The sequence below is a fragment of the Lethenteron reissneri genome, chromosome 35 (assembly GCF_015708825.2).
Source record: "Lethenteron reissneri isolate LAM-NWPU_2019-01 chromosome 35, ASM1570882v1, whole genome shotgun sequence".
NCBI lineage: Eukaryota > Metazoa > Chordata > Hyperoartia > Petromyzontiformes > Petromyzontidae > Lethenteron > Lethenteron reissneri.
The window spans coordinates 5,869,112-5,894,994 of NC_083813.1; the positions used below are offsets into that span (position 1 = coordinate 5,869,112).

Consider the following 25,883-nt stretch of genomic DNA (forward strand, 5'->3'; position numbering starts at 1 on the left):
TTAGAATAGGCCCCCAGATAAATGTCAAAGCAATTTCTCTTTTGAGGACAGTCATAGGTAAAACAATGCATATATGTGAACATACACAATCGTATAGGTGGTTTAAACTAATGAAATGCTTTGAAACGAGATATGGGCAATTACAATGCAGTCTTGTAGTTTTTCATTTATCATATTAAGATCATTGTTCTGGGGTTCACTTACAATTACGTTAAGGACATAATGGGGCTCTTAAATGGAACAGTTCTTTCGAGAATTATTATTATAAAAGGGAACATCCTCTGTAATTTTCCTCTAAAAGGTGAAATTCGAGATATGCTCTCCTTGAGGCCGTGTGTGAGGCTCGCAGCCGAGAGGATTAAAGTTCAGTTACGGATTACTCAGTCACAAAAGTATCTCGCATACTGTACATGGCGGTATGGGGGGGGGGGGTGGAATTACGCAGCACAGCACGAAATAACGAGCCACATATATCTTCCAACTCCCCAGTGCAAAAAAAATGCAAACAAATCTATTGTTTTAACGTTGCTGCCCTTGTAACCTTGGAAATGGTGCAGAATTGGCCACATGGTGCAGGTGATATGAACAGCATTTGCATTCTTTGTTTGCGGTTCAAGATAAGCACTCAACTGTAACACTAACCGTAAAAGCTAGCTCTATCGCTACCACTCTAAGTGTAACTCAACCTGCTAATGCTAAATGCGAACACTTATCTTAATGCCAGTCAATCCGAGTTCACATATTCAAGATTTGACCTTAGAAACGCATTCAACTAATTTGCCTCGGAGGGATAACTATTGCATGGTGTGTGTATATATGCGCACACATGCAATGCGGGTGTTCCATTTCAGAAAGTCAAACTTGCAGGACTAAAGATGCAGTTTGCTGCAGTGCCGGCTGCGGTAAGGTGGATTTACGTAATTAATGAACTCTAAATATTTGCTGTGGTGAAAATTTATTTAAAAAAAATATCTGTGAGGTCGTCGTCCCATCACAGTAAAATGCATTCGCATTCTCTTTTGCCGAGGGCTCTGATTGTGTAAAGTGCTGCACAAGGGGGACCGGGGGGACGATGGAGAGGAGAGAGGAATGGATCAGATTGCATTCGCGGCCGAGACGTCCCAACTGTGCACCATGCGTGCAGCCCCCCCCACGCCATCACCGCCAGGCAATCAAGCAATTATACAGCAACTCCGCTCGGCATTTACGTTAAGTTCGAGTCAGTGGTCTCAAATGGAAAGCCTGAATACTCGAGGGGAGTTGGGGTGGGGGGGGATAATCTGTTCCCAACTTTTTCGCTACTGGCACCCCCTCCACCCCCCCCCCCCTAAAAAAATAAAGATGGTAAACTCACACTCGGTATGTTGTACGAGCGTTGAACTTACATTATTTATATTCTTGGTTCTTTCGGTAAAGTCCGCTTGTGTTGCGATCGAAACGTCGTGGTTTTTTTTTGCTTTTATTATTTTCAATTTATTTTAAAATGAACATTTTATTTTATTTTTTATCTACGTGACTTTACCGAAAGAACCAGGAATATGAATTCCTGCAGTCACGAAAGTTTTAAATCAAAACCTACATTATTTGTATTAAATATAACTCAGTATATGAATGACTCTCACCATTGTCACTCAATACACGTGTGCATCACAGCAATAACTGGGCAGTCGAACGCAATACTATAGCATGGTAACTTTTTAACGTGTACGGCTACTCTCATAGATGCATGAAACTATTGTGTTTATCAAGCAATGTTATATCTAAACGGAGGCAATAACGAGCAAAAATCCACTGGGAAAATGTATAATAATGAAGGTTTTTTGGGTTAGATCGCGTGAGCATAAATGTGTCGTAACCCTCCACCACCCGACACAGCCAATTAGAAATGAATTTGTCACGTAAAAAAAACGTCAATTAGTTACTACATTTACTCTCCAACGCACCGGTGTGCTGAAGTAGTAACTAATTGGTGTTTTGTTTACATGGCAAATCCCTTTCTAATTGGCTGTGTCGGGTGGTGGAGAGTTACGACACATTCATACTTAAGCGATCTAACCCAAAAAATCTTTATTATGATACATTTTCCCAGTGGATTTTTGCCCACCTTTTCGGCCACCTAGTCTATATGTAACATACCATATGAAAGTATGCACATCCCAAAGAAAGTCTGGTGGATGAACCAAATATGACTTGTATTTAATGTACAGCCCTTTGTTAATTCATTGCTGCAGGAAGGCTTCACCGCACTGCACTGATCATGGCGGTTGTTTGACCATACTTCACCACGCTGGTCATTGCGGGTTCATACCCGCCACTGATGCTAGACTTGGCACAGGGCTAAAACTCGTCTCGTTGGGTTCGCAGTGCAGTGCCCTGATCACCATGTCGACGCTCTCCTGCTTTGTGTTGCTCGTAGATGTGCAATGCGCATTAGAGACAATAGCAGCAACCGTTCACCGGAGAAGATGTGAACACGCGGAGAGATATGACACGCGCGCTGCGCATATTTGGAGGAATTTCAACCTTTTTTTAAAATCTTGGATTAAGATCAAAGCGGCCGTTGGGATCGGTCTGCACAAGAGCCAAGGTGCAGCAATGCTCCATCTGCAGCGCGCTGTTGAATGCCGTCGGACCATCGAAAGGCGCCGTGCATCATCGAGCTGATGAAACTTTCCACAAATGCTCCAAACAAACCGCTATGGTACTTGTACACCCTTAACGGAATTAAATGTATTCATATTTTCACCCTCAGCATACTGTGTGAAATATTTGTTTTTATTTACAATGCTTTTCTTTTTACCCGGGAGAGCCTCGGTGAGTATTTTTGCAGGAGGTTCCTGCAATACGGCTGCTGACTGCTGTGTGTAATCGCAGTTGGGTAATTGCAGGAAACTTTTCAGCATTGCAATGTTTTGGGCAATACCGCGCAGTAAACATTTTATGCTTTGCTTTGTTTTGATTGTAAAGCCATAGTGCCCTTGTGTAGATACGCTTATGCTGAGCTGTGTTAAAGATTTGAGCAGCAATTTGTGAATGATAAGTAGAACTTCATTCTAGATTTGAAGCTTTCGTGACTGCAAGGATTCATATTCGTAGGTTTTTTCGGTAAAGTCACGTAGGTAAAACATTAAAATTAATAAAAGTAAAATAAAAATAAAATAAAAATCACGACGTTGATACAACAAGCGTGCTGTGACGGTTCCACCTGAAGACGGAAGCTTGTGTTGCCTCCGAAACGTCGTGATTTTTATTTTATTTTTTATTTTACTTTTATGAATTTTAATTTTTTACCTACGTGACTTTACCGAAAAAACCTAAGAATAAGATAAGTAGAACATTCATGGGTATTTGTTAGATTGCAAACCTATCGGATATGTATTTAAATCCTGATAAAAGCATTGTCTCTTGCAACAACAACCATCTTACTTCATTGCTGTTGCAGTCATTATTGCAACTCTCCGAGCAAGGCAACTTTCAATCTTACAGGTTGACAAAGCAAGCTACTGAACAATCTAGAGTTTACAAAGTTCAGTGCACTTGTGGCTCTTACGTTACCTGTGATAGTATTTTCAATCCCGGCAAAGGTTAGTAAAGCACTGACAGAAACGAGCTGGTCTTGTGAAGGCGAGGGATGTTAACGTGAGTGAGAGAGTCATGTATTTGTGTGGTGTTTGGGTGCACACGTGTGTGTGTGTGTACATGTGCATGCCTTCAACCAACAAGGCCCCATCTAAAACGTGCTTTGAGTTGACGATCACAGGAATGTGGAACATATATTCCTTTTTTGTGTGGATATATGTCCCTTTGATCAGAATGAAAGTCTCTATTTAGACTGCATGAGGAATCCGATTATCCATGAAGCTCTTTTTATAAAGACGTCCAGTATGGTCGGGTCAGTGTGATAAATGACAAGGCATTTGAAAACAAATTCATTTCCTGAATAATAACGTAGTGAATTCAAAATGAAAATAAAATGAAAATGCATTTTGCATGTAGAAAAATATCATTGGCATTCATGTTGTATATTTTCAAATCCAAAATCTTTACGTCCATATTTATTTAAGTAACATAAAATTTGAAGAAGTAAAATTAAATAAAAACACAGCAAACATTGTATTGCCTCTTCCCGCAACACAGCAGATCGGTAGGTTGTGCGTGGTAGGGTATAGTCAGGGTACTTCCACCTCTTCCGAAACATCTGGCCAACGTGGAAGAGTAGGCCAACTAAGCTTTAGAAGGGCTCATAAGCTTTATCTGGTGGAGATCCTTCTCCCACCCCTCCCCGGAGTCACGTGAGCAAGCAATTGCAGGGCTGTCCCCTTTACCACCACCTTTACTGCCACCTTTTCTCCCGACAAAAGCCATACATTGTGGGCACCAGGAAAGCGTGATTTGAACGAGGCCCCAGGAGTCAGCTGAGCAACGCGGGGAACACGATGAGGGTTAGTAGTGAGTTTACATGTCTCAGGGTACTCTACCTCCGCCGCCTCTTCATCGTCGGTCTATGAAGAAGAGGCAAAGGCGCGATGATGGGACACGGGTGGGATGCGGGAGGAAACAAATGCAGAAGAAAAGCAAAAGAGTTACGAGAGAGAGTACGCTTGATCAAAGTGACTACAATGAAAAGTTAAACAAATTTCGCGAAAAGCACATTCCAAATGCAATACATTTTGCAGATAGCGCTGGTTGGCAAAACACACCATTTGTTATGATTTTTTTTTCTCCTACTTTATCGTACTTTCTTTGCCGTGGCTACGGCCAATGTAAACTGGCCAGTATAATTTGTCAAGCGGGATTAATTGATCTTTTTTAAAGCGTGCTTCTGAATGCAGGCTTCTCGAAAGGAAGGAGCCTACATTTGAAAAGGACTCAAAAGGATGAAAATAATACTGCCTAGCGTTTCAGTGTGTAACGCTATCGGCACATAAATAATACAGGAGGCATAACTGAAGGGACATCATGCATTAAAATTAAACAGATGGGCAATGACAGGAATTGCAAACAAAAGATACCACATTGTAATGAATAGATGCTTTCAACATAAAAGATTGATTTCTTTTTTAAGAAACATGTACAAAAGCAGTGAAGCTCTTTGTCGGTGAATATCTGTAATGTATAACAGTGGTGGCCCAACAGTTAAAAGAATATAATGGTAGCTGTTGAATGTGTTTTTTTCCTCAACTATAAATTCAAGGAAAATGCCAGTTTGAACGTTAACAAAAAAGGGTTATTGTTTATAGTCACTAAACATACGTAACTGAACATTTTCCCGCTACTGGAAATAGATTTTATTTTTTATGAAACAAAGTATGAATTTTATAGCATGTAATAATTTGGAATGTAAATTTTAAACAATTATCCGTTAAAAAGGTTTACCGACTGTTTAATGTTGACGTTTTTCATAACATGAAATTCATGTATTCATCTTAACCCTGAATTATTGTTTTGTGATTCCAAGAAGTAATACTTACTTTATATCGGTATTTCTGGTCTCACTACAGGGCGGATGATGCCTGCTGTGTGTATGAGTTAACGTGCCGTTTACCATCCCATAGCAACCCCAAAGGAATGCGTTAGGGCTCTATAAATGTGGAATACACCAAAGGATACTTTGGTTGAAACTTACATTATTTTTATTGAATATAACTCGATATATGAATGACTATCTCTCACAACTGAGCTTAAATCACCCCTGTCCACATCACAGTAATAACTGGGCAGTCAAACGTAATATAGCATGATAGTAACTTTTAGCATGTAATGCTACTCTTATAGATGCATTAAACTATTGTTCAATCTTGATTTGAAGCTTTCGTGACTGCAGGAATCCATACTCTTTGGTTCTTTCGGTAAAGTCACGTAGGTAGAAAATTAATAGATCACGACGTTTCAATCGCAATACAAGCAACCGTCATCAGGTGAGACAAACACAGCAGGAGAACTGCTGTCGCAGGAGTAAACTATTGCTGTCTTTTGAATATCTAAACGGTGGCAAAAACTGGAGCAAAATTCCACTGGGAAAAATGAATCCTGTTATTGGAATAATGTGCGACTGCATAGGATTTAGCAGTTTCCCTGCGTAGGTCTTTGATGCGTTCCCGGGTTGTACCGCGCGCTGTTCGGCACGGTGTCCGACGGTTCGCTCCGCCATGTGCCGGGAGATTCTTCCGGAGCTGATCCTCCCAACACAAGGGTGGGTGAGACGTCAACATACGACCCGGCCATTGCAGTAACGGGACCATTGCAGACGACAGTACGTGCCGTAAGCAGGCGGTGCGCAGCGGGGGGCGGCGTTTGCGATCGATTGTTTTTTTGCGGTGGCTTTCATGGGGGGGCTGGGGGGGGTGGGGAGCTGGGGAGTGGGGGGCTGAGGGGTGTGGGGGTTAGTTCCACGTGCAGCCTCACGGGGAGCCACGCGGGGGACATTGCCACTCACGTCGGTGATCATCTTCCCCCGAGTCTTGTTGCGCTCGCGGTGCGTCGCCCGCTTGAGCCTCTGCTGCAGCACGCGCTCGCGCGCCGTGCGGTACTCCAGCGCGAACTCGCTCACGATGCGGCAGAAGCGCGTGATGCTCACGTCCCGGATGGAGTAGGGCGCGTGTCCGATGAACAGCATGAACGCGTGGAACCTGGCGACGGCGAGAGGGGCGGACGACGCACGTCAAGCCGTGGGCTCGTTTGGCCGCTTCATAGACCACGGCCGTCATTTGATCACTGAATCGATAGCCTCGTGTGGCCGGTGTGTGAGCTCGCCTGCGATTAATCGCACGTATAATTGTGCGGGTAGCCAGGTGCGTGTTTTTTGTTTATTTTAAGTGAAGGCAATGGTGACTGGGGATAGGGCCCCGAGCCCCATGTGCTCTGTAGAGTACGGGGCACAAGCCTTCCAATTTATATTTGGGCGGACTCCGTGCTGAGAGATTAAGCTGCGGTGTTGTGACTCGGTGGGTGTTACCGCTCACTATTGCAAATATGCAAATGCCCTTAGTAAGAACACGTGGAAATAAAGCTTTGCCGTTTCACAAACCCCTGGTGCTCAGCTGTTGCGGAGTCGCCCACAATGCGGAGTGCCCGCTCATCGTCGCCGAAACTTTATGATTTTTGTTGTTGTCTATTTAAGCTGACCTGTCCCACTCGTTAGGAGTCGTGGGAGGAGAGAGACAGGGCGTGCCGGCTACGCTTGCACTGCAATTCGTGAATGCTCTGCGCTGTAATTGTTACGCGGTTCTAATCGTGTAAGAATCACGATGAGAAACATAAAAGAACACAGACAAGTATCATCCGCAGGCAGGCACGTCAAGGTGGCGACGGACACCCTCGATCACCTCTTCATTGTTCGGGAATCAGTTTTGTACCAAACCACGGCAGCTTTCTGTGCACTGTGGCTCTTTGTGAGCCAACTGTGTTCACTGTGGCGTAAGCAGTTGTGATTCCACTGCGATTGATCACTGCTGAAAACTCAAATCACCTCCAAAACGACAGCGAATAAATGTGTCCAGTAGTTTCAGAATCTTTATTTATACCGGAAGAATCCGATGAGCTGTAAAGTTCTTGTTAACAGCTGTCCAGGAGGGGCGGGTCAGAAAGTCACAACAAACGATACAATAACACGGCAGTGCAAAGTGCCGGAAAGGTAAGCAAATCACTAAAAATGTAAGTCAACAATTTTTAATTTTACCAGGAAGCAATTCCATATTTTTTCAGAAGCAACCTGGCCACAAATGATAGCTCGACGCAGTGGCTTATCGTCACGTGGACATTTATAGCAGCCGGATAATGTGAATAATCTAAGAGTAATGAAGCACCAGCAGGGCAGGCCGAGAGAGAGAGGTGACTTGACATGGTGAACCAGGACACAAAGAGCTGTGCTTTGGACATAGCGATGGTCGAGTACAGGTGTAGAGGAGTAGAAGAGAGTAGTGGCGTCATGTGCGCTGTCCGGTGCGATGGCGTCACGGGACGTGGAGTCATGCGCGCTGGACAGCGCACATGACGACACAGCTCCTCGAGGATAAAGAGGTCGTAGCTGGAGAGTAGGGTCGAAGTAGGGTGGAATGGGGGGAGCCAGGGGCAAGAGGGTAGGAATAGGGGATAGCACAGCGTCAGGGCTGGACGTGGCTGTGCTCCTCGGTCTCGGCCGTGTTGGCTGATCCCACGGCCGGCGCAGAGGAGACGGCACGGGGCAGCCGGCTGTGTCGGGACCCAGTGGGACCTGGCCCGGGAACCCCTAACCCCTGGGAAGTGGTTCACCACCCCCCCCCCCCCCCCCCGTGTGTTATGTAGCCCTTAATAAACGGCGCGCGTCGTCACCAACTCTTCTACACAAGGAATGAACGAAGGGAGTCTGACCTGGGTCGGCAGACGCCACACGAGTGACGGGGAATTCTCAGAAGAAGAAGAAGAAGATCGAGTCCTCAACGGACGGACGTGCATGCGCACACACACACACACACCTGTTGACGATTCTCCGATGCACGATCTTGAGGATGATTATTCGCTCGGCGCAGTCTCGGAGGAACTCGGACATTTTGGTTTTGAGCACCGGCTTGGTTTCGTGCTTGGCGATGGCCTTCAGGTGGTCCCAGCAGGCCCGGCACCTCCGCTCCATCTGGTTCAAGTTCTCCTGAACCTGATCAAAGTCCACCTGAGTGGTGGCAACACCGAGACGTTAATAACTTTCCCAGCTCCGGCTGCTCCGTCCGTCTCTCTTCAATCCCTGTCTCTCTGTTAAGTTATTCCTCCCAAGGGCAGATGCACTGGCTCGAGCTCCCTGCATCCCATCCAATCTCATTGTATGTTCGTTGAACTTCTTTCGCAGCGGACGTAGCCAACCGTGCTAATCGGAGGTGCGGGGGAAGGACAACAAACTAAACACAAAGAGTAGTTCTGCAAGAAATTGGTTTTAAATCCGGATTTAAAAGTGCGTGGCTCCGGTGGCTTCCTACCCCTCGAAACACCACACCGTGCCAGCGATCCAGCACTTTGGAAGCGAGCATTGGTGTGTCCTACATATTTGTGAAACTCCCAAACCCACTGCGCTGTGAGGTAGGCAGCATGCGGCAGGTTAGCCAAATCTGTGTGAGGCTTTGCTTGTTATCCTCTCATATGCGTGGGTCTTCTGTGGGTACTTCAATTTCCTCCCACATGCCAAACACTCATTATTGGAATTGGACAATTATTCCGATACAAGACCCTCCTAAAAACTCTCAACTAGTCGGTGATGTTTTTCTGGATAAACAAACGGCTGTGTTTGCTGGTTTCCCATTTCGGAGACACCATCATCCGGACATAGGTTGAATGTTATACCGAGCTCGATCAGATTCTTTATTTCTGTAAACAAAAGGGGCCAAGCGTTGTCAGGACATTTTTGCTGCAACTGAAACTCATGCAGCTGAGATATTTCTAAAAGTGTATTTTTTTTTACATATAACAGAAGGCTGAACATGGCTAAAGGAGCTCATGTCATAGGGTTACCGAGCCAATCGCGCTGCTAAAATCCCGTGGTCAAGCACTCAATTGACATCCGCATTTAAAGTAAAAAAAAAATCCCTGTGCAGCAAGTTAGATGGTTTAAGCAAAGTAAGAGATTGTACATATTTGCACACAGTCGATTCACTCACACCTTCCAACGGATGCAGCTCTTTCACGGCACTACTTTTCCACGCGGAGATGAGAATTGCAGCAGCCGAAACGCACGTTCGATAAAACCGCACAGGGCGAGGTTTGTCCTGCGATAATGTCTGCCGAGGGCCCGCAATTACCCATCACTATCCCTGGATATCACATGGCATGGGGAGTGAAGCGTCGCCACTGCTGCTGCTGTCACCTTGGCGGAGCGTGTGATGGCGCCGATCTCCGAGTACAGGTCCGTCGTGTCCGGGAACTTCTCCACGACCATGTTGCACACGTGGTGTAGCAGAGACTGCTTGTGCACCGTGTCCTTCACCTCGGGCACCTTCTCCAAGTAGTACAGCTCGAAGCCTTTAGCCTGCACGGTTGTGACCGGCAGGAGGAGAGGGGTCTCAGCGCATAACAAAAGTGCATGCGCCACTGGGGACAATACTGCACCCTGTGTTTTCAGCTCTCATCTGAATTGAATTTCCGTTGGTTGCTCAACCCTGAGCTATACTCAAGAGAGATGTTGATTGAGCTGGCCAGGTGGCACTCACTTACGAATAATTAGGTAATGAGTTTAATTCCCAGTTGGCATTTATCTCATCACCCAGAGTAACGCTCTGTGGGATGTCACAAGTGGCTGTCCCATTCCCTAGACTGGCCTCTGCCATGGAAATGTGGAATGTCTACCAACGGCTCAGGACCACCAACTGAGATTACAACTGTCTCATTACTAATGTTAGCAGCTACACTATTTGACTTTTAACGATCTCAATCAATGTCAGTTTCACATGAACGTAAATATTAGGAAATACCAGGTGGCTAAAGCAGTCCGATGCAAGATAATGGTGTGTACGGCCGGAGTGCAAAGGTGTTCAGAGTCGCAAGTAGAGCTGGGATCATTAGTCAACTGAGTCGATTAATTGATAAAAACATTGTAATCGAATACTTCTTTTGTGGCGAACGACTGAGCCACTTATAAAATGGCGGCCACCCTGACATCCTGCTCCCCCACCCCTTAGAAGTCGCAGGTGCCGTGGCGTGGCCGACGATGCCGATGGCGTCACCAAGCGCCACCCGTCACCAACCCATGGGGAGAGAAGGGGCGAGACGTTTTCCCAACGATGGTCGTGTTATCCGATTGGTCGAACAATTGGCGCCGACAATTGGCGGAGCCGTCGATCTCTTAATTAGTCGGAGAGCCCCGGCTCTAGCCCCAGGCAACTGGGAATGGAGAGGCTCACGGTCCCACTCACGTTTGTGCCGTTGAGGAAGTTCCCCACAGCCAACAGGGTGGTGAGGATGCATCTCAGGGTGCGATTCTTCTCCACCTGGTCCATCCCCTCCTTGATGTCCTGAAGGGGCTCAGCCACTTCCTATGGAAGGCACAAGACACGTGGGGTACGCAGATCAGGGCTTGAACTTGTACGTATGTACGTGGGACTCCTTTCGCAACGTACGTAGCTAATTAGAGGTGTGAGGCTTCACCGGTGTCTCAAAGTGAAAGGACTGCTTTACATGCGGCACCCAGCCGCGCTGTTTGGAACACGCCCTCCTGTATTCGGGGAGATAGAAAACTGAGTTGACTGTCGACACTTTGATACGCCGCGGTGTTTACTGGGTGCCGTATCAATAACAAATCATTATCTTTATTTCTCAATGAATCTCTAAACTGGAGTGGGTTTTTAATTTGTAGGACTGTGTATACAATTCTGCCTTTACATACCGGTGGCACGACGACACAGGAAGTGGTCATCATTAATGAATAACTGCAAATAATCAGCTGTTTGAAACGCTTCTCTTTAAATGAGCAAATTCGTTATGTTATTTTATATTCATGTTAAAGTGTCTCCATACTTCTGTAAGCAATTGCATGGCACTCATTTGCTTTGGTGGCTCTGATGGGGGTAAGCTTCTCCATATAACTACCGCTGTTGATTTTCGCACCAAAGTGGTACTCAATTTAAAGACCCTGAAGGGATGATGGGCTGAGTCAACCTCCAACCAGGATTTTAATGAGCAACCTTCCGATTGTGAGCCGCTCGCATTTCCATTGAGCCACTCCGCTGGTTACTCTATACGCATATCTACGTATCAAAATCATGAAGAAATAAGAACAGACTTTACCCTTCCTGGAAATAAAACAGGTGTTAAGATGTTCAATTACCAAATAGATACCGTTCACAAGGCATCAAGTCTGCACTAACCACTCTGTTCACCTTTTGGCGTTCTCTGGTCTAACACTGGTGAGACGAGGCCATACAGAAGGCTGTCTGTGGTGTAGACCAATCAGTTTCAAGGGCGATACATATATTATAATCAGAGCATGTTTGTTTGTTTTGTCACAAGTATGTGGCTAATGCAGACGTGATGCCTTGCAATAGGTATCTATTTGGTGTTTAAACATCTAAAACACCTATAAACTAAAATATTTTTATTTCACCAAGTATAGCTCTTTTCAGAAGCGACCTGGCCACAAATGATAGCGCAACGAAGTGGCTAATCATGCGTGGTGGCTAATCATGTGGAAATGTATAGCAGCCGAATACTCTCAACTCATGTTTATAAACGTGGAGGGAAAAACCAGAGGACCCAAAGAAAAATCCACACGACCATGGCGAGAGCATGCAAACTCCAAATATACAAGCGTCGGGGTCAGGATCTAAACCACAACCTCCTGTATACCGGGCGAGGTAGTTAACATCTCGCCACAGTGGCGCCTGATTTATTACTCTGCACACGCCGAAGCCGAGCGGGTTCGCACAAACCTTCTCCATCGTCTCGTAGTCGAGCTTGAAGGCCCAGAGCTGGAGGCGAGCGGAGAGCTCGCTGATGGACGACAGCGTGAGCAGGAACTGCTCCGCAGAGCCGAGGGGCACGTCGGGGTTCACGAGCTGCGCCTCCGTGATCTTCTGCTTCTCCTCCTCCGTGGGGATCATGGTGAGCAGTTTCTGCAACGGGCCACCATCAGCAACACCGTGAGCACCATCGCAGGAAAGGGGTTTCGCCGACAGGGTAAATGAGTGTGCGGCAGAGGTCGCAAACGGGTTTTGATTCGATAATTGTTTTTTTTACCCTTCTATCTGGCAACAAAACTGACACCTTTTTTACAAGGAGTCATGTTTGCATAGACCACAATACCTGCAGTCATAATGCAAACAAAACACACAACTCTGATAATGTGCACTGTCCTTGAAGTTGATTGGTCCACACCCGATACAGCTTTCCTTAGAGCCTAGTCGCACATGGGTTGGACCAGATGATGCCAGATAGAAGGGTAAAAAAACAATTATCATATTTTTTACTGGCAAATGAGGTTCCAATGGGGTTTTGATTCCTTACCCATACCCGTACCCGGCCGCACCAGGGTCGCAAACGGATACCCGTACCCGGCTGTACCCGTACCCTACCCGTACCCGGCCGGGTACGGGTAGGGTACGGGTATCGGTACCTGATTGCGACCTCTGGGATGAAGCCATGTTGCAGGCGCGGGTGGGTTGATTCGAGGAACTTGAATTGTGAGAAGAGACAAGACGTTGGGAAATGAGTGACAAACGGTTACTCACGAGTGACTCACGGTCTACCCGTACCCGTACCCGGCCGCACAAGGGTAGCAAACGGGTACCCATACCTGGCCAGGTATGGGTAGCCGGGTATCGGGTAGGGTACGGGTATCGGGTACCCGGTTGCGACCTCTGGTGTGCGGCTATCGACGAGGAACGCTGATCTGACGGCCCGTTTGGAGGTGTGTCTTACTTCGATGCCCTCCTTGTTGAGGGCGTATTCGTCAAAGTTGAGGATGGCGGTTTTGATTGTGCGCGGTGGTGGAAGGACGGTGAGGCCAATGTTGATGGCGTTACTCCGCTTCGAGTCCAGCACGATGAGCTCCTGTCGCTTCCCATCCGTCGTGCTCCTCTGTAAAGACACGGCGAGATTTGTAAAAACTAAAAAAAACTAAAAAGTCAAATCTTGGACTATCGACATAAAGAAGTACATACATAGCATGTATGTATGTATGTAAGTTGAACTTCATTCTCACCGTACGCAGCTCACCATGCTAATGGGAGGTACACACAATAAAGCCATATGCTAAAGTACATAACACAAAATGGTTAATTATGCGTCGAACTAGGAGCCGTATCTAACAGAGAAGGTCCTGGAGTATGAACATCTGGCAGCTCACCAGCTTTCGTTCAAGCGAGACTGACTGCTTACGAGACACTGCTGAGATTATGTACTCCTAGAAACCCGCGTAGCTGATGGAATGTATGTGTGTAGAAATTATTTTGCTCCGTACGTAGCCAGATGTGTAAGAAATATTTTTTTTTCATGTGAATGGACAGATGTTAATTTCTTTCCACACTTTAAGGTGTGATTTGTCATTATCTCTGCCCTCTCTCTACTCTCAAGGGGGCCGACTGCCCCGCCGTTCATATGTCCTTATACAACGCAAAAGCAAAGGTGCGGCCCTACAATTGCTTGGTCACGCCACTGCTACCGGGAGCGACCTCTTCCGGAGGGTACGCTAGAGAGCGCCTCCACGTCTGGCCAGTCGTCTCGGCAGAGGTCGGAGTATCCACACCAACATAGGCAACCTACTGATTGGCAAGCTGTTAATGATTTACTGTGACTGTCATAGGGCAGCGTTAAACACTAATATGTTGACTTTTGAATTGATGCCTCTGCAGCACTAAAAACGCAGTCACCTTAAAACAATGCACATCATAAATTAGAGCCCACTGATGCTTCCATCTCGTTTATTCGCTGATTAATTTCAATGTCTTACGACAAAGGGAGCACCGAGATGCAACATTGGATGTCACTCACAATGCGGTCCCGGCAAGTGCTGGTGTCATGTGTCACTACACTCATTGTCGTCGTTACTTAACAAAACATGACATTACATAGTTGATAACACATGTCAGACAGCTGCACCTCGCTTGACCCACGTGTTATTAGTCGTACGTGAAGAGGGCGATGCAGGGCATTTCAGAATATGGCAACGTCGACAAACAAATTACAAAAATAGTAGGTCACATGTGTCACACGTGCTGGCGTCACGGTCCAAGGTTTCCAAATTGAAGAATTGCTCGCAAATTACTGAACTTGGTAAAACCGTACCACAACAACAGCCCTCCCACCCACCGTACATGACAACACACATTACCGAAAGAACCAAGAATAAGTCGACATTATAGACTGCCAGTACACTCACCGAGGTTAAGAACCAGGCTACAGTCTACATTATAGACTGCCAGTAGGCTCACTCAGTTGAATAACCAGGCTACAGTCTACATTATAGACTGCCAGTACACTCATCCAGCTTAATAACCATTGCTACAGTCTACATTATAGACTGCCAGTACACTCACCGAGGTTAAGAAGGAGGCTACAGTCTACATTATAGACTGCCAGTCCACTCACCCAGCTTAACAACCATCGCTATACTTAAAACCAGTGAATTTACACCTGTCTTGTTGCGTGTCATAAATATGGCGCCATGAGGCCTACGCCAAAGTATTCCCATTTACAAAAGTGGGCAGTGCATATCCTCATGGTTGGCCTGAATCCAGTCGTGGAAAGTCCGTTCTCCCAAGGCAGTGGGACAGTCTCCGCACAAGTACGTACTTTAAACTTCTTTGTCACCCTACGTACCCAACTACGCTAATCGGAGGTGCAGGGGAAAGACAACAAACTAAACGCAAAAAGCGGTTAGAAATAAACATAATAATTATTGTAAAAATGATCATTACTCATCAATGAATCGTACACCGAGCTGATTTATGATCAGGATCTGAACTGGCGACCTTCTACTATGAGACCTCCTTTACCAGTGGCAAAATATAGTAGTAGGTTTTTACCCTTTAAACTGGTACAAAACTGACACCTTTATACAAGGCATCATGTTTGCAATAACCACAACACAAGCAGTCACTATTTTGACTGCTTGTGTTGTGGTTATTGCAAACATGATGCCTTGTATAATGGCGACCTTCTCGTTGTGAATTGAGCACGTTGCACCAGGAACCGCTCAACACGACGACGATCACGACGGTCGCGACGACGCCACCGAGAAACCCCTCACTTTCGTGACGGGCAGCTCCTTCGACTTGGACTCGAAGAGGATCTCCAGCTTGTTGGTGTCGACCTCCACGGGGTCGAGCGAGGCCCACAGCGAGCTCTTGCCGTAGCGGTGGTTGCGGTGCTGCCACTCCGTGTGCCGCACCTCGCTCCAGAAGAGCCTCACGGTCTTCTTCTTCTTGAGGGAGTGGGCGAGAGCCGGCGAGCCGGGCCCCCCGGGAGTGCCCTCGCGAGCCTGGTGGGCCGGCGAGGCGAACAGAGGGGGCGGAGGGAGGATGAGGCCCGTCAACGCCGACGATGGTGGCATGGTAGGAGGGCAGCCCGGAGGTGGCGGCGGCGAGAAGAGCACAGAGGCCATGGACGGGAAGATGGGCGGCGGTGGTGGGAGCGACACGGAGTCGCCCGAGCGTAACAGCAAGTTGTCAAAGTCCAGCATGTCCACGTCATCCTCCTCGTTCAGGTCCGTGAAGTCCATGTCTGCCGAGAGATGCATGGGATTGGTTGACCAATGCTTTTGCTCCTGAACAACACCCAAAATAGCATGTGTCTCATTTTCAAAGTGTTGCCCATCCGGGCAATCATTCAACATGGCAGTGGAAGGTTTTTGAACCACAACACCTTGCGGATCTCGTCAAGGATCATAAACTCATCACCCAAACTAGCCATCAAATAAAGACGGTCACTGCATCGCGCGCTTTCGGATGCACTTCTGCAGCCGTCGAGAACACTGTTCTTTCCAATATTAGGAAACCACCGGAGCTATGTACTTCTACACTGAAAGCTAATATCTTTAAAACTGCTTTAAGTATTTAGCTTCTTGTCCTTCCCCCGCACCTCCGATTAGCACAGTTGGCTACTTACGGTGCGAGAGAAGTTCTCCATACATACGTCTTCATCCAGTAATGGATCGACAAATAACATTACCCGCTTTTGGGTAATCCCTCATAAGTTCGAAGACTTTAGTGAATTCATCAGAAGTCACCCACAGCTTCATCCCCATAGCTGCAGAAGCGAGAAAACGAGAACCAAGACCCCCTTCCGTTTATAATCTCTGGGCCGAACCTTTGATGCGAAGCTCGTGTGTCTTGGCCAGCATCTGCTCCCACAGCTGATCCGATTCCTTGCGGGGGGGTGGCGGAGGAACGGGGGGCATCTCCTTCTCGCCCTCCTCGTCCTGCTCGGAAGAGGCGACACGGCTGAAGCGCTCCGCAAATGTCCGCGGGCCACTCGGCTTGTCGGGAGATACGGCGGTCGCGTCACGTGCCGGAGCGATTTCCCGGCGAGCGCCTCCCTCGGGGATCGTAGGCGATGACACCCGAGCCAGAATGCCCTCCGCCAGGCCTGGACATTGACGAGGTCGAGCAGGGAGACAATACAGCATTATCATTCTCTGAAGTGTATTTCCGGATTGCACTGCGTAGGCCGGCCGAGAGCCCGAGCCGATCAGCAACACTGGATGCTTGTGAGAACAGCGCTTCATAGCCCATCGGATTCCTCCAGTATACTCTTATATAAGCCCGCAACTTTCTCTATCTGTGATGGACGCTGCACTTTCTGTCGTATTCATGCAGGGGGCGCTGCAAACCTACGCGCCCCCTGCATGGACGACAAAGGTGCAGGGACAGACGTTCGATTACTTTGGAATCGATCTGCAGACGGCGGTCTTCTCGCACGGCCAGCTCTACGTCGCCTTATCTCAATCCCGCAATCCCAAACAGGTGAAAGTCCGCATCGAACTGAACCCCCAGCAAGGCCATCTACTTAACGACAAGAGAAAATTCACACAAAATGTCCTTTTCAATGAAGTCTTCCAGATGTAAAATGAGAAAAGCTATTAATGAAGAAATACAATTATCTAATTTAAAGCATAGAACGATTCAAAGATGTTTCATTTTAAAACTTCAAAACGGAGCATCGGGTGCTTGCGTGAATGCGTCATTCGTGTGAAGTTTTTTTGTGACTTTCTTGGCAGAAGGCCGTAAATGGTTGTGAGTGGGAGCCACAGGCACCCACGAACAACCCCAAGTAAATAAATATTCTGTTTCTGAACACCAGCAGCAGCGACATCCTCTCCACACAGAGGACGAGGGCCATGACTGCCGGGTCGTCGTTTCTCCGTGACAGCCCCGCCGTATGGAACGCCATCGTTGTGCCGCTCCAAATTGGCAGCAGCAGTCGATCTAACTCGACTTGAAGGGACGCGTAGAGGCCCCACCACCCCATTTGCCTGGTTTTCGAGTGAATCAGAATCAGAAGATTTATACTCGAGGAGGAATCCGATGAGCTACAAAGCTCTTTTCCACATATTTCCAGTCGGGGGCGTTTTAGAACGTTACAACAACAAAAATTCAAAAACACGATTGGAGTGAAAAGTATTGGAAAGGTGAACAAATCGCTTAAAAAATATAGCAAATAAAACTAAACATTGATTTATTTTACCAGGTAAAGCCGACTGAGCTCATCAATTATTTTTCAGAAGGCACCTGGCCACAAATGATAACTCAACAAAGTGGCTTATCAGGTGGAAAAGTTAAATCAGCTTGGCTCTGTGTCTCAGAGTCATGGTCATTTATGTCTGTGAAACATTGTGAACACGTTACAAACCGTATTGTTATTAATGGAATATAATTGAGATAGAAAGCTAGTGGCTAAAGCCAGAAGATATAACACCTCACCCAAGATGGATAAGCAACATTCAACACAGAACGAGATGGCGCTACAAATTGTCCTATTATATCTCTTGACGATAATACCCTGCAACAAGAACCATTGCCAAGTGCACAATAAATCGTGAAACGTGAAATCATAGCTCACCATCTGGCTCATTCTTGCTCGTATCTTCCGTCTTCTCTCCGAGTCCAACAGGTTCGGAATTGGTGCCATTGGTCAGGCTCTGCACGGGCATCTGATCGGTCGCCTCGCCGCTCTCCTCCTCGATGGCTTTCTCCTGCGGTCTCTTCTCTGGAAGGCAGGAAGCAGACAGGGCTTGAGTGAGTGCAAAAACCCCAGAGCGTCGGGCATGTCCAGCTAACGAACCGGCTTCCACGTATTCTGCTGTTAGCATCCGACCACATGGTCATTTTCGCAGGGCGCAATCCGAGAATGCGTTTACCATCTGCTGTAGCCCTGTGCATTAAAGACGAGGCATGAAACGATTCATTCCCCCTGATACTTAACGAATTGCCATGTTCAGGGCAAATGTTGAATTCAAGGCTGGATTATTACGTCTTCTTTCTACTGTAATGTTCGTATCATCTAAAAACTCAACACGTGCGTTAATGACGCTGCAGTAAAGAGGAGGTGAACCTCTCTGGCCTATCTCTGTATGTGCTCGGAAGAAGGGCCATTGGTAAAAACAAAACATTGTCTATATGTTTTTCCCTTTTATGGCCAAAGTGTTATCTTCTTCTTCTTAAGTATGGCTGGGGAAGCAGTTAATGATTGATCTCGAGGTTAGTAATCCATTCGACGGCTTCAGGTGATAGTTCTGCTGTTGTTGTTGTCCTTGTGCACCAACCCCAATGGAACATCACCAAATGTTTATATCATCTGGTTCATTTGTTCCATCCCATTTTATTTCATGAGCCTAAAAGTGATCATGTTAAATAATGTGCATTAATTGTAAATTACCGATTCTGACGAACATTGCGGGTATAAAGAAAAATACATTTGAATGAATGAAAATATACATTTTAATGTGACTATTAATGTCTCCCGGAAATCATTTAAATAAAAGGTCATCATATAATTTTAACATTGTTTCTATTCATTAAGTGCCTCTCATAAAGGTTCACAAAGCACTGTACAGCAGGCACTGGGCATAGCAATGATGTACTGTCGATGTGCTAGAACCATAATCAGCAGCAGCAATGCCAATCCACTGCTGGATGAAGGCATCCCCTGAGCCACCGCCAACTTCCGCGATGTACCCAGCACCTGCAACGCCGACTGATTCCATCACTCCATCTCCTCGGTGGACATAACCTCATAATGCATTCCATTCCTAGACTGCCACTCCGTCATTATCTTGACCATCATCATCTTGATTCTTTTTTCTTTGTCAAATTCCAATTAACCTACAACGAAAATCTTTAAATATCCCACCTTAGCAGATATTTCTGCCGTTTTGTAATAATTCTGATGCTGCTGAATGCACGACCCCCCCCCCCCGCACATAAGCCACTCGTCCCTGGTGCGCTGGTGTGGGGCGTAGCATAAACGCGATTGATCTGATGTGATGTGTTTAAAGTGGAAGGGGCCGCTTCCATCAGTCACGTGCCATGTGAGCCACATGTGGGGTTGGTTTTTTTCTGTGTGTGTGTGTGCGTGTGTGTGTGTCTGTGTGTGTGTGTCTGTGTGTGTGTCTGTGTGTGTGTGTCTGTGTGTGTGTGTGTGCGTGTGTGTGTGTCTGTGTGTGTGTGTGCGTGTGTGTGTGTCTGTGTGTGTGTGTGCGTGTGTGTCTGTGTGTGTGTGTCTCTGTGTGTGTGACTGTGTGTGTCTGTGTGTGTATGACTGTGTGTGTGTCTGTGTGTGTGTCTGTGTGTGTGTGCGTGTGTGTGTGCGTGTGTGTGTCTGTGTGCGTGTCTGTGTGTCTCTGTGCGTGTGTGTGTGCGAGCGCAAAAAACTGGAATCTGAAGAAACGTTCGTCATGGAGCGGCGGCCGTTATTCTCCCCCCCCCCCCCCCCCCCGCTTCTGTCTCGACGCTCTCTTGGGAATCCCGACATAAATCCAATGGCCAGCCTTCCCCAGGTGTGGATGCACACGAAAATCGGTGGGGGGGGGGGGGGGTAGAGCAGATGAAAAGGTGGTTGGGTTGCTTGTTTGATAGAACTTTCCTCGGAGAGAAATACAGCCCCTTGTAGCAGTTCTTTCAACAAACCTCCTTTGAGTTAATGCCGAGATGTATGGGACATGAGCGCTATTCCAGACGTGGTCCAAGCATTATTCCTGGAATTGTAGATGGTGCCGCTGGCCCACGCTAAGATTTAAATGAAAATATCCGTGTACCAGGTTTCACCACGTAGCATCACGGCCAAGAGAGATTGCTTTCAACTACAAGTTACATTTTGCCACAGCAAAGGACAATTGCGATCAGCTGTGGTAATTTTAATCCACACATTCACAGTTGGCTGTGTAGTTGTCCCACCTGAAGACGGCTGCTTGTGTTGCGATCGAAACGTCGTGATCTATTATTTTTATACCTACGTGACTTTACCGAAAGAACCAAAGAGTATGGATTCCTGCAGTCACGAAAGCTTCAAATCAAGATTGTACCTCAACCTGCAGACGGTAGTTCATCGAGTAAGTTTGCGACCTCGCCGTTTCAAGCTTGAGTGTTTTTCCTTCATATTTGTGGGTTTTCTCCAGGTACCCGAGCTTTCCCCCGAAATGAAAAGTTCTCACGAAGAAGGTTCACGGAATCTCTGCATGTAAAATTATCTTGAAGGTCACGGAAGCTTGCCCTCTTTTTGAGTCTCAACGAAGGAAAGGAAATAAATGATCGCGTGGTGAAAAAAACTAAAAACGCTTCAACGGTCGGCAAAACACGCACCTGGCTCCTCATCAGCGCGATCGCGTTCAAGGGTGCTGCTGGCTGATGAACTACTGGAGGCCGAGCAGTTTTCCTTCTCGTTCACGGCCTCATTCTCCCGCTCCTTCGCGCTCAGGGGAGCCACCTCCTCCGCCGCAGCTACAACAGAGGAGACAAACGCTGCAATGTTCACCGCCGCTGGCGAGGGAGTTTCATCGGGCCCGGGAAACAATTTTGTGTTGTTCCAGCGTGGCCTTGAAGTTGAACTGTGGTGCTGTGGGCACCATTGCCTGAGATGATTGAGATTATTTTGCTAACATAAATGTCTGCATGATAAGCCACGTTGGTGCGCTATCATTTGTGGCCAGGTTGCTTCTTCATAATCAACGTTTTTGGGTTTAGATCGCGTTATTTATAAATGTGTCGTAACCCTCCACCACCCGACACGGCCAATCAGTAAAAAAGTGTCACGTTGACAAAAGACAAATAGTTCACTGCTTTAGCCCACCGGTGTGTTGAAGCGTGAAACCACAACATTTACAATTTTTGAGTACGACGTTTCTCTGGTGATTGCATCCAGCATCATCGGGCAATTCGCCAGGTTGCTTCTGAAAAATAAGTTAATACTTCAGTGGGCTTTGGCTGGTAGGATGGTGATGGTTTAGTTTAATTTGTACGTGTTTGGGTGATTTCTTTACCTTGTACTTTCCACCCCTATTGTGTTTTTGTATTGTTGTTGTAACGTTCAGACCCGCCCCCTACTGTGAAAAAGAGCTTTATAGCTCATCGATTTCCTCCAGAATAAATAAATATCCTCACTCTGATTCTGTCTCTCCCCCAAAGCTAACCTCGCGATGCCACGACTGTTTCTCAGGGGTTGACCTGAGTGAAAGTGAGACACGCGTTGAATAAAGCCACGCAAGAAGAGAAAAGCGCAAGAGTTGTGTTGTCGAGGCAAAGGCCGTCATGGGAACCCGGGCCAGACCCAGTTGCCTGGTCCATTAACCCAGCCGGGGTTATTTCCGGTGGCAACGCGGCATCTGCGTTGTGACTCAGAAGAGTGTTCTTTGTGAGCCCTAAGCAGAGGTCGCAACCGGGTACCTGATACCCGTACCCTACCCGATACCCGGCTACCCGTACCCGGCCGGGTACGGGTAGCCGTTTGCGACCCTGGTACGGCTGGGTACGGGTACGGGTAGGCCGTGAGTCACTGGTGAGTAACCGTTTGTCACTCATTTCGAGTAGGGTATGGGTAGGGAACGGGTACCCGTACCCGGCCGGGTACGGGTAAGGAATCAAAACCCGTTTGCGACCTCTGGCCCTAAGGAAGAGTTACCCTTTGGTGGTCACTGGAGAAAGACCCTCGGAGGTGACCGTGATACCTGAGTGACACGAGACCAAGCTGTGGACATGGTGCAATTGAGTGCAACCGCAAGTCACGCGACCTGTTCGGTTGCTTCATTTTACACGCAAATATAAACAGCCCAAGTGTCACGGTGCGGTATTTTAGAGCGAATGCCGTTCGCGAGCACCGACTGAGGCGGTGCTGTGTCCAGCAGCACACCCGACCGTCTTTGTCTCCCCAATCTTCCACATTAACAAATCACACTTGATACTCCTTTAAGGTCGAGTTAACATAGCGGATGCTCAATATACCAACTTGCCACTGGTGTTAAGCATTGCCAAACATCGACCCCGGTTAAATGAGTTTCAGACACGCACTCATCTAAGCTATTAATAATAATAACAACATAATAGTTCATATTGTCAATCCACTGCAGGGTGAAGGCAACCCCATGCATGCTGTGCCGGTCATATTACTAAGCTTTAAACCCCTTTAGCCAATTTTACTTTTTTTAAATGATTATATCCTTAGAGAACTTTAATCCCAGCCTCCTTAAATGTGACACTTCACTAGGATGTTGATGCTGCAGAAATGTTTAAAGTGAACTCAAAGGAACATGTTTATCTTGGAACACTAAAAGGCAGCATCATTCATCTCCCACACTTGATAATAATATTTTATATATATAATCCTTGTCAGAATTCCGAGATTTCTTATTATCGAAGTCTGTGGGCCTCAAAGTTCAGGCTAGCGGCTCACGGAGTTTGGACCGCCTCCCATTAAGCAATAATAATTCCTTTCCTTGGGCAACATCCCTCGTGTGGTCCAACACAAACACTCACGCTCTTCTGCAGTCTCCTCTGCCGCTTCCTCTGGAGTCTCCCTGGCGTCTGCGAGCCGCAGCGACGAGCTGGGGGTGCTCGGGACACGAGCAGGGGGGGGTGGCGCAGGAATGCCGGCGGGCGTCGCAGGCCGAGAGGTTGACGGTGACGGCGCTGGTGAAGCGAAGCGCGCGGGCGACGCTAGTGGCGCGGGAGATGAACACGTCGCAGGCGACGGCGATGGGGCGAGCGACGGGGCGAGCGATGGGGCGGGTGATGGGGCGGGTGATGGGGCGGGTGATGGGGCAGGTGATGGAGCAGGTGATGGCGCGGGTGACGGTGCAAGGGCTGGTGATTGTGAACGAGTCGGCGATGGGGAGTACGATAGCAGGCGGGGTGACTCAGCTGAACGGACGGGTGTCGGAGAGGGACAGGCTGATGGTGTCCCTGGAGGCTGTGATACGAGGGTCACGGGGCTAGCGTTGGTTGAGGGTGATTGCAAAGTGAGGTTGAGCTCCATCCTGACTTTGGTTCTGTTACGCAGCTCCTTCTCTCGCTCCTCGGCTGCAATTCTCTCCAGGTAGCGGTTCCTTGGAAAGGAAGGGAAAGGCGTCGACGATCATTTACCATTTCTTTGTTCGGCTGAAGGCTGACGTTTTGGTTTTGTTAAAAGTTTCAAACCTCACGTGTTATTCTCACTAATGTTTTCTCGAGATGTATTATTTCATTAAGATTATTATTTTACAGACGGTATTGCTGAGGACCAATTTAAAATGCGCACACACACACTTGTATTCATGCATGCACACTCATACGCTCGTGAAAACCATCGTTAATAACACGCTTGCTTGCCAGATAAGTTTGCAAACCTTAAAATAAATATTTGCACGGCGCAACTAAAACATAATTATTTGTAGAAAGGTGAATGCGTTGCAAACATTCTGGAAAAGCCAACAAACACTACCTATGGTTATTGCCCTATACATAAATTAGTTTAACCCTCTGCATCTGTAAGAGGCCTCATTTGCACGACGAAAAAGCGGAGGACGAAAACAAATATTCCCCATATAGTCTTTAACAGACTGTTGGGGAAAGTGCTATTAGCGAGCACCTATTAAGGCCGGCACGACACAAGAGGTTGTGGGTGGCCAGCACCATCCCTGGCCACCTTTGTCTCCCCAGTGTTGATGTTTACACACCACACCAGCTACTAATGTAAGGCTGAGTCAACCGAGAGGATGCCCAGGACCAGTTCAAAAATTCGCCGCTCTTGTTGGTAGCGAGCGGGAATCAAGCTCAAGTCGCCGGTTTCGTAGCGCGGTGCGCCAACCGCCGGCACCAGCGCTCACCATTTGCAGACCAACACAGGCGCACGCAAACAGACACACGCAACGACGCAATGTCTTTTCTCTCTCTATTCTTGGCCGCCAACCAGGGCATCGCACGACGAGTGGATCTCCGTGAGAAAGCCGCACGCTGCCCGGCGAGCTGCAATGGGCGTTCTACAGACTGAGGCATGAGGGAGCGCACGCTGCACTAATACAGGAAACAATTTGTTGGGTAGGAGGGGCGGCGGGGGGGGGGGGGTCCCTAGCGGCACGAGACGTCGGAGACGGCGCGGAAATGCCAGCACAGGGCTGGCCTTGGGAACAGCGACGCAAGGGTGCAATCATAGCCCCAGACTTAATTAAACTGGGGATTTGCAAAACGGCAGAGGCAAAGGGATGGGGATGGATTCCATGGGTCTGATTTGTTGTGCTCGACGCTCGCAGGCATGATAATGCATTTTTTAATTTACAGTTTGGGCGAAATAAAAATGAACAAATAAATAAAAATTATACAATTCATGTTTGTGAGCAACGACGAACTGTTGGAATTTTTTATACGATAGTGGGTAAAAGTTAACGACTAATTAAGCTTGGCTTTAACTTGTTTAGCTTAGATGGTACAGCGGTCGCGCTCCTATTCGAGTACATAGTTCAAATCCCACCCAAGGTCAACACACCCATCATACTTCCAGAGTAATGTAAAACAAGTACCATAGGATTACACACCACTGACTTTGAAATGAAAAGCATACGTGCTGTGTAAAGACCCGTCCGTGACACAGCAATGTAACATTTCCACCACTTACCCGAGACGTTCCAAGAGAAATGAGGACTGATGACCGCTGGTTTTAGACCGGAGATAATGACTTTGTGTGCTTAATTGCGGTTTCCTCCGTTACGTCAAATGTTATTTACACGCAGGCAAATGAGCGTTTTGAGAAAACACTGCGGGAAGCACATGCAGGCACACCAATACCTCTCTTCTTTCTCTCTCCTCAGCCTCTCCCTCTCCTCCATGTACTCGCGACTACTATAGGCAGGAGAGCAAAGATGCAGACAGCTTTAAAGGGTCACGGAAGATAAACCCGTTGCTTATCGACGTGACATTTAAAAAAATAAAAGATTTGAAAATATTGGAAAGGGGGAAAAAATTAAGACACGT

The 25,883-nt window shown here is 47.3% G+C and overlaps 1 protein-coding gene across 9 annotated transcripts in view; it reads right to left on the reverse strand.

Moving 5' to 3' along the window:
• The window catches only part of FHOD3 (formin homology 2 domain containing 3), a 173,403-nt gene that overhangs the window by 12,395 nt on the left and 135,125 nt on the right, over positions 1-25,883 (reverse strand). For 6 of the 9 annotated variants that reach the window (XM_061565638.1, XM_061565637.1, XM_061565634.1 and 3 more), the window contains 13 exons: positions 25,698-25,751; positions 23,415-23,983; positions 21,249-21,386; positions 18,511-18,657; positions 16,759-17,037; positions 15,701-16,173; positions 13,372-13,530; positions 12,384-12,566; positions 10,872-10,991; positions 9,827-9,988; positions 8,454-8,644; positions 6,437-6,629; positions 4,479-4,502 (listed from right to left, as the gene is read on the reverse strand). In XM_061565638.1, the coding sequence (XP_061421622.1) occupies positions 4,479-4,502; positions 6,437-6,629; positions 8,454-8,644; positions 9,827-9,988; positions 10,872-10,991; positions 12,384-12,566; positions 13,372-13,530; positions 15,701-16,173; positions 16,759-17,037; positions 18,511-18,657; positions 21,249-21,386; positions 23,415-23,983; positions 25,698-25,751 (2,692 nt within the window). The remainder of the gene's footprint in view (positions 1-4,478; positions 4,503-6,436; positions 6,630-8,453; positions 8,645-9,826; positions 9,989-10,871; positions 10,992-12,383; positions 12,567-13,371; positions 13,531-15,700; positions 16,174-16,758; positions 17,038-18,510; positions 18,658-21,248; positions 21,387-23,414; positions 23,984-25,697; positions 25,752-25,883) is intronic. The other 3 variants (XM_061565633.1, XM_061565631.1, XM_061565639.1) reach the window with 3 other exon arrangements.